The 7,500-nt window shown below is 43.9% G+C and overlaps 1 protein-coding gene across 5 annotated transcripts in view; it reads right to left on the bottom strand.

Annotated features, from left to right (window-relative positions):
* Positions 1–7,488, bottom strand: part of LOC126572795 (uncharacterized protein ZK1073.1) — a 24,450-nt gene extending 16,962 nt beyond the window's left edge. Inside the window, exons 1-2 of one of the 5 annotated variants that reach the window (XM_050232433.1) lie at positions 7,442–7,488; positions 3,830–4,101 (exon numbers count right to left, since the gene is read on the bottom strand). In XM_050232433.1, the coding sequence (XP_050088390.1) occupies positions 3,830–3,889 (60 nt within the window). In that variant the 5' untranslated portion in view covers positions 3,890–4,101; positions 7,442–7,488. The other 4 variants (XM_050232436.1, XM_050232435.1, XM_050232432.1 and 1 more) reach the window with 4 other exon arrangements.
* Between the last annotated feature and the right edge of the window lie 12 nt (positions 7,489–7,500).

Below are 7,500 nucleotides of genomic sequence, written 5' to 3'. Positions count from 1 at the left end.
AATAGCTTTTCGTTAGCTATCTTTCATTCTGAGAGGGCATTACTACGGATCCCGAGAGTCCTTTTTTGCCGCCACCAACCCTTTGTAGACAGTCCGTACAAGGAAAATGCTATCACACGACATTACAACGGTGAATTGTAATCCGTTTGTATCTTCAAACGAGCAAGAAAAAGGATTGGAACGATTGAATGAGGGAACCATTTTGTTACCATAGCAGCATGTTAAGCTCAGCAACATAGATGAGTTTTCATTGGAATGAAAAATCAATCATGCAACAAACGCATGTTGGATATGTTTTTTTGAAAAACAGAAACATAAAATAAAACAAACCAATACTCTGTTGAATTCAACAAAATAAAGGAGAATTTAAGAGAAAATATGTCTAATTTAAATCTGTTTTTCAAACAACGGCTACTTCATGGTGAACCGCAAATGCAAAACCACGATACCCACTGTTTTGGCTTCCGTCGACTTCGTTCAGCGTCCTTCACCATTTGATCAACAACATCTTCCTCTACACATACACACGAAAACGCTCGAGCACGAGCAGAAAATCAAAAAGAAACAAGTAAAACCTAGCTCCCCAATAAACACTTCTGCCGCCAAAGAACACAAACACCAGCCCTGCCCATAACATTTTCATCAAAAATTCGCAACATTCATCCACCCGTCGGCGCACCAAGCAGAAGGAGAGTTGTTGAAGCTAAACGCAGCTTCGACCCGTCGGTTGAAGGGTAAAAAAGTTAAATAAAACGCAACACCACTCCTCCTTCGAGTCGCCCATTTCTCTTCTCTTCCGCGGCACTCCCACCAAATGGCCAATCATTCGTTTTGGCTAAAAATAATTAACCCATCGAGGGGCGATCATCATGCATCTCGCACGCGAACTACGTAGTAGTAACCCCCGGTACCAGCAGCTGATGCGCAATGCGTGGTCATGGTTGCGAGGAAGCGAAGTTAAGACAGGGAACCAAGGCGAAGGGTGAAGGGGGTTTCGTAATAATCTTCTTGTTTATGTTTTCATATCGTCAACCCGTCCATCGGACGGTTCAACAGTGTCCGGACTAGGCCTCCACTCTATTGGTGTGAGTTCAATTGGGGCTAGGTGCGGCAGTCTAGTGGACCACCGCGTCCGCTCAGCGCAACGTTGGCAGCGCCATTTAGCCGCGAGCAATTGTACGCGAACAGCATTTGCCATTTCAATTAACGACGAGTAGTAGCTGGCGGTCACGTAAATTACTCCCTCAGATAGTGGAGGCTTTGAGATGCAGCAGAAATAAGCGAACGTAGAAAACTCGATCTGCTGCTCGGAACTGCTTAGATAATAAATTGTCGAACCGTGAAATGATCGAGCATCCGTTTTGGGAGTGCATTATGATTGATTTGCCCTTTGCGCATCGAACAGCTCGCACTATTAGGTCACAGCCACATTGAGAATTGGATCAATTTAAGAATCATATTACAATTGCGCATAGTTATCACTTTTACGGGGCCGATACCGGATGGACCTCAAGAGGAAGTAGCTATAATCTACCGATGACGGTACATCGAGAGTGGCGATAGTGGCGCAACACACTGCCCTCGATTATCTTTTACTATCTTGCCCAACAAACACCCAGTAGCAGCCGATCGTGATAGACGCGTTGCGGCTGAAGATAAACAAAATCAACAAACATAACGTCTGCTCGTTTACGGCACGTGTGCGATAAGGAACGTTTCCGACAAGGTGAAATCAAGAAAAAAACGCAATACCACAAAAACGAAAATAGAAAAAGGAAAAAAAGTGAGTGGAAAAAGTTCTTTAGTAAATGAAAAATGTATACTTTCCAAATTCTTACTACAAAGAAAGGGTAACAGTTCACGAAACACAGTTTCTAATTCAAATAACGCATTCATCTAGCTCATAAAGGCTATGATCATGCTGCTGGCATTACTGTTGGTGCTCCTGCTGTTCCTACCACCGAAACCATTATTCATTCGACATCGTCGACACCTGTTCCTCGCACACGAAGGATACAGAGCAGCACCCGACGATAATACGAAGTCCTACCACCCACTATCCGTTGGAGCGCTCAATGGCAATGATTAATTCCATCCCAGTGCTCGTAGGCTCGTAAAGGTTTCGAGGAAAAGCTCCCACGAACAGCTGCTCGGTTGAGGGAAGCCTTCGCATGCGACAATTTCTGGCTACTGGCAAAGATGGTCTTTTTTGTTTCTGGTGGTTTTGGAGGTTTTCTGTATAATCACTGTCACTCAATATCGCCCGTACATGAAATGGTATTCCGTGCCAACGATACCAGTCATCACATTGAGGACAACAGTAGGTAAGAACAACAATTTGTTGGCTGCGATCGTACTGTTGAAATCCGGGAGGTCCTTGTGGTTTTCCTAGCAATTTTCTGCACAAAACCACCGACCTTCTTCGAGCTGGCAAACGCAGCATCAGTCACATCACGCAGGCCATACAAAGCGTGTCAAAGAGCCTTTCAAATGGTGAGTAATTTTTCATTTCTAGTAACCTCCTTTTCATATTCTTTTAAGGTACCCTTCGTAGAGATTTGAAGGGAATATACACCAACAGGTTTAAAGTAAAATTAATGGACCAATCTATTCGCTGCCTTTTTGTAGAATTTTAAAATACGTAAAGAACCATTTGAAAGTTGGTTGTGTGCAATATGGAAAAGGATGCTTCATGTTAAGGGTAAGTTGTATTGATAAGATATTTGAACAAAAATATCTCTCTTGCCCACTCCAAATCCTATGGCAATGTTTAAACAAAATTATGCTTTGCGTATCTTCCATCATCATGGTTGAATCTCTCTGAGTAAATTCCCGTATAATTATTTGCTGCACAGTACACTACCATTAAGCTTGTGTAGATACCTCAGCTCAAGCCTTGTCAGACTTGATGACATATTAAGCTCGCACCATTCTCCCAGCATATTCTGGGAATTAAAGCATAATGGCTAAGGTTCGTTACCACGGCTGCCGGTTTGGTTAGCTAAACGAATTTCGGCTGGCACCCACCAATTGCAGGCAGACTAATAAACAAGGCAGCGCAAAGAAATCCAATTAGCATTATGATGATCGCGGTTCTACCTTAAAGCGCAAAATGTTGCCATAAATTTGCGTTCCTTGTTTGGGGTGTAAGGATCCGCATCTTTGGCGAGAATTCCCACGTGGAACGGTAATGATGACAGACCCCGGCAACCACATGAACATCCCATTTGCACACCTCGCATAAGTATGATATAATAATTACGATGAATGTGAGTCTGGCGCACACCTTTATCATTTTTGTTTTTTTACTAGAAAAGTGTACTACTACGCCACCGCACGTTAGTAAACATTTTCAAAACCATTTAACGACTCCATCAATCAACGTCTATTGATCGCTCGATGGTTGCTGGTCGGTGCCTCACATGCTCTGGTGTGGTATCGGTGCTTTTTGTGTGGATGGGGCTACCGACCGACGGCCAAGCCGGCTGAATTATTCAGATCCTGAAAGTCGAACGTAATCGAACAAAAATAAATCGTTTCAAACTCACTTCAGAGTGTTTTGAAAAGGTTGTCTCATAAATAAAACGTTAGAAATGGGCACGAGTGCTCCCGGCCGGAGAAATAAACGTTCTGAATTGCGGTTAACTCCTTCGAAGGAGAGATGGTCCGGTGTGGTAGGTTGTAACTCTGAAATTCAACGTGTGATCGTAAACTATGGCCGAGACAAATTAAAGCCAAAGTCAGACAAAGTTCACGCTGTGAGCCGTCGTAAAAATTGTTACTAGAAAAGTTGAAGTTTACTATTCCGCCATTCATTGCCACGACTCACCTTTTCCATCAGGCTCTCCGCACGGCGCGCAAATGAAGCTCTACGTTCTTGAGCACTCATCTTCGTTGAATATGCTTCTCAGGATCTCCGAAGAAACAGCTCGTTAGCTCCGTTGAGGTTGTACTCTCCACAATCCGCTACAACAGGGCACAGAAGGTCTCTTACCCACTTTTTCAGCTTGGTTGCACTTTACACTTTAGAGTGTTTTAGATGCTACGAGCAATCAATATTGTATTCATTCACTCACTACAGCTTAAAACCTCAACTGCAAGCTTCAGATTAAAAATATTAAACATGGGTTAGTTGCTAGTAATTGAATATAAAAATATGTATTAAAAGGTTTTTAAAAGTTACGCAACTATCACTGGATATGATTTAAATTTCTAATTTCAGGACACTTTCTTTCGTTTGCTTGAAACGATTTCACAAACCACTTTTATATTCAGACACCCCGTTACGGTTGACCATCGATTATTAAGCGATTAAGTAGCATATGGTGATGTGACGCTTCGACGAACGGCGTAGCATACGCTATTGAAAGTTTTACTGTTTCTAATCGATTCCGTTCGCAGCAAAAATTTAAAGAAAAATAATCTATTGAATCAGGACAACACTAAAGCCTGGCATCATAAGTGATATGATGTAAACGATTCGCGAGAAGAAATGCTACTAAATCACAATCAGCCACCGAAACGGATCAATCCCGTTCCACATATGGAAGGCTTGCAGCAACCGCTTATCAGCCCCTCCATGGCAGGTTTCAGCGAGTGTGTTTGCAGTTGCCTATTTTCAAACGATTCTGCCCCTTATTTGTTTAGTTTTTTTTCGTCTTTGTGATAAGAAGCATGAGTTCCCACATCCATCTTTGCCTTCGAATCACGAACAGCTGACGCTGCGGCTCTTGTGTTGGCGAGTTTCTATGCCGATAAGTTGCCTCCAAGAACGCCACTTTGCTGGTGCTATCTGAAATTGAAGCACTCGCTTGACTTGATGACATTGTTACATATCAACGTAGCACACCGTCGCCGCCTTTTTGATATGAATTCTCCGTTAATTCCATCAATCTGATGTGTCTAGCATTGCGAATCAAGTGTGATTTTAACACCACTACAACTGTATCGATTGCTGTAGTGCATCAACGAGTGCTGCAACGGATGAAGCTACTAATCATTATTGAACGCAATCGTTGGTGCTAAGAGTGTTGAGCAATTACTTTCACATCAGTAGCTTAAATCGCCCACTGCAGCGCAACTTTTAATTAAAACGAAGCATAGCGAGCTGATGATCTCCGGCATGCTACAAGAGCCATATGCACAAGAATGTGCCAGCTGTTGAGCAATCGCGGCCAGAAACTACACCACCAGACCGATTGTGTACTGCTTGTAAGGTATACCGGCAGACAAAGCAGACATAAGGCAGACATCGTGCTGATCCGTATCACTACTCTGGGTATCGTTGGTGCTTATATCGTTCCGGTTAAATTATATCAAACGGCCAGCCTCTGGCCTTGCTGACAGCCCCATGAGTGGAATGAAACGCTTCGAACGGCGCGCTACTTCTCGAGAGCTCGTTACCGTCAGACGACCTGTTACTCAGCTCACAAGGCATGGGTCTCCAACCGTCCCATCCGTTGCCCCATACATCCGAAAACAAGTAAATTAAGTTTAATTACTATTTATTGCGGGACCGTTTGTTTATCGAGAAAAATAACTCTCGAATGGGTGGGGTGGCGCCGTTCCACGAGGGTTGTCCCCTTCAGACCGAATGCGCCACCGAGTAAACTGTACAAACTCTCTCAACTACCTCGGAAGTGTCTCTGTTTGAATGCACTGTCCACACTAGATTGTGCGATATGCAATCCAGCATATCCAGCGTGACCGTTGCTTTGTCATCCTCTACCATGACCTGTATCCAAGGGAACGGAAGTCAAAGAACATTATGTGCGTTCCAACACGTACCTCATTATCGTTCGGCTATCGGAGCCTACGGGTATCCAATTCCAGTTTGTCGCAATGTTGTCTCAACAATGTCTATGCCGCGTGAACTGTAAACAAAATAGGTCCGCAAACACAGCACCACGGGTGCACACCGGGGAACTGGATTCCAATACCCTCGAGGCCTTCATTCCCATTTGATTTTATGATTCTGCATCAATTATTATAGTGTTACCCGTGAAGCACACTTTCGATTTTAAATAGGCTGTTGATCTCCTAAAAGATTGAACCCACAGTTATTTAAAATATTATTCAGGCTGTAAAGACGCTCGCTCCAACATCTACTCAACGGATAGCCGCCATAATCAGAGGTTTTGGCCTTGTTTACCGAAAATGTAAACTCTTACTTCAAACAAAGAATCCACCGAGCAGAAAACGCGCACTGTCGACAGGAACGGGCGGATTTGTATTATCGGTTACGACTAACCAACAGAACCCCAAAATAAACGTCGCGATACGCCTTGCGATACGGGCGAGCACGAATTACGGTCGGTCGTGTTTTCCTCGCAGAGAATCCATTTTTCCTCACTCTTCCCATCGCATACCCATCATCTCCCACGTCTCAAAGACCGATTCACGGCAGCTGCATTAATATCACACAACCCTATCGGGAGATTCAATTGGAAGTGTCCGAGAGACAATGCAGTGCAGTAAATGGTTCGTATAAATTGTGTCTTGCATACCATGGCAGTTGCACTATATCGTAACCGCTCCAAGGGAATCGGATGAGCCAGATGCTAATCGGCATTCCAAAAAAGGTGTGGTGATGCTCCCCGCGTGCTCACTCACTGGCGCAAGCAAACACCATTGTCTCACCGTATTGACCCTAGCATCGACAAATTCGATTGACAGTTGATTGAATTAATCACTCGGAACTCGTGGTGGGTGGCATTGGTGGTGGACCGCTTTACGCTTGGCTCCGAAACATTGCATCGCCAGACGAAGCGATTGTCTCATCTAACCTATCCATCCTTTGCGACAACCGTCAGTCACTGATTACATTGATTCGCGCTTATCGATTTCGATGTCGGTAGCTTCACAATTGAGAATGGAAAATGAGACACTGCCATGAAGGATGAGTGGAAAATGCCGCTGTTCACTTGCGCATCGTACACAAGCCCACCCATTGCACCCGTCAAAGGGGTTGTGATGCGTTTGAGATTTGTTAAAATTAAACATTCGATCAAGATGAAGCTAAGGACAGCACACTCCTCCACCCTAGCCCCTTGCAGCCTGATTTAGTGTTCAGAAGGTGATTGCCGAAGGTGAAGTTCAAAGTCGCCAAGTAGCGATCGACCGTGCGACGATCCATATTCGTGCCGAGCATAGATCTTTGTGTGAAAATGTTTACAATTTTCCTCTTCCATTCGTTTGTTTGTTCAGCCGAATGTTTGCCCTAACGCTTCGTTTGCTACGAAGTAAGATATTATTTGGGCATCAGAGGAAGGTCACATCACTGGGTAGCACTTGAATTTCTTAGGATTTCTCAGAACGGGAAAAATACGCCGGCCGATTGATAATTCCTTTTCCTTCCATTTTTCACCACTGTGTCACTTATTGTTCAAAAGAAAAATTCAAAAGAAAGTTTCCTAAATTCGATCGCACATGATCGACCGACCACTTTACGAGCTCCGTTAGTCCGTATCCGTCCGATCAGATTACACAAATCAAACTGAC

Source organism: Anopheles aquasalis, chromosome 2 (assembly GCF_943734665.1).
Source record: "Anopheles aquasalis chromosome 2, idAnoAquaMG_Q_19, whole genome shotgun sequence".
In the NCBI taxonomy this organism is placed as follows: Eukaryota; Metazoa; Arthropoda; class Insecta; order Diptera; family Culicidae; genus Anopheles; species Anopheles aquasalis.
The sequence above is the reverse complement of the archived record's forward strand: the minus strand, read 5'-3'. Positions and strand labels throughout refer to the sequence as shown.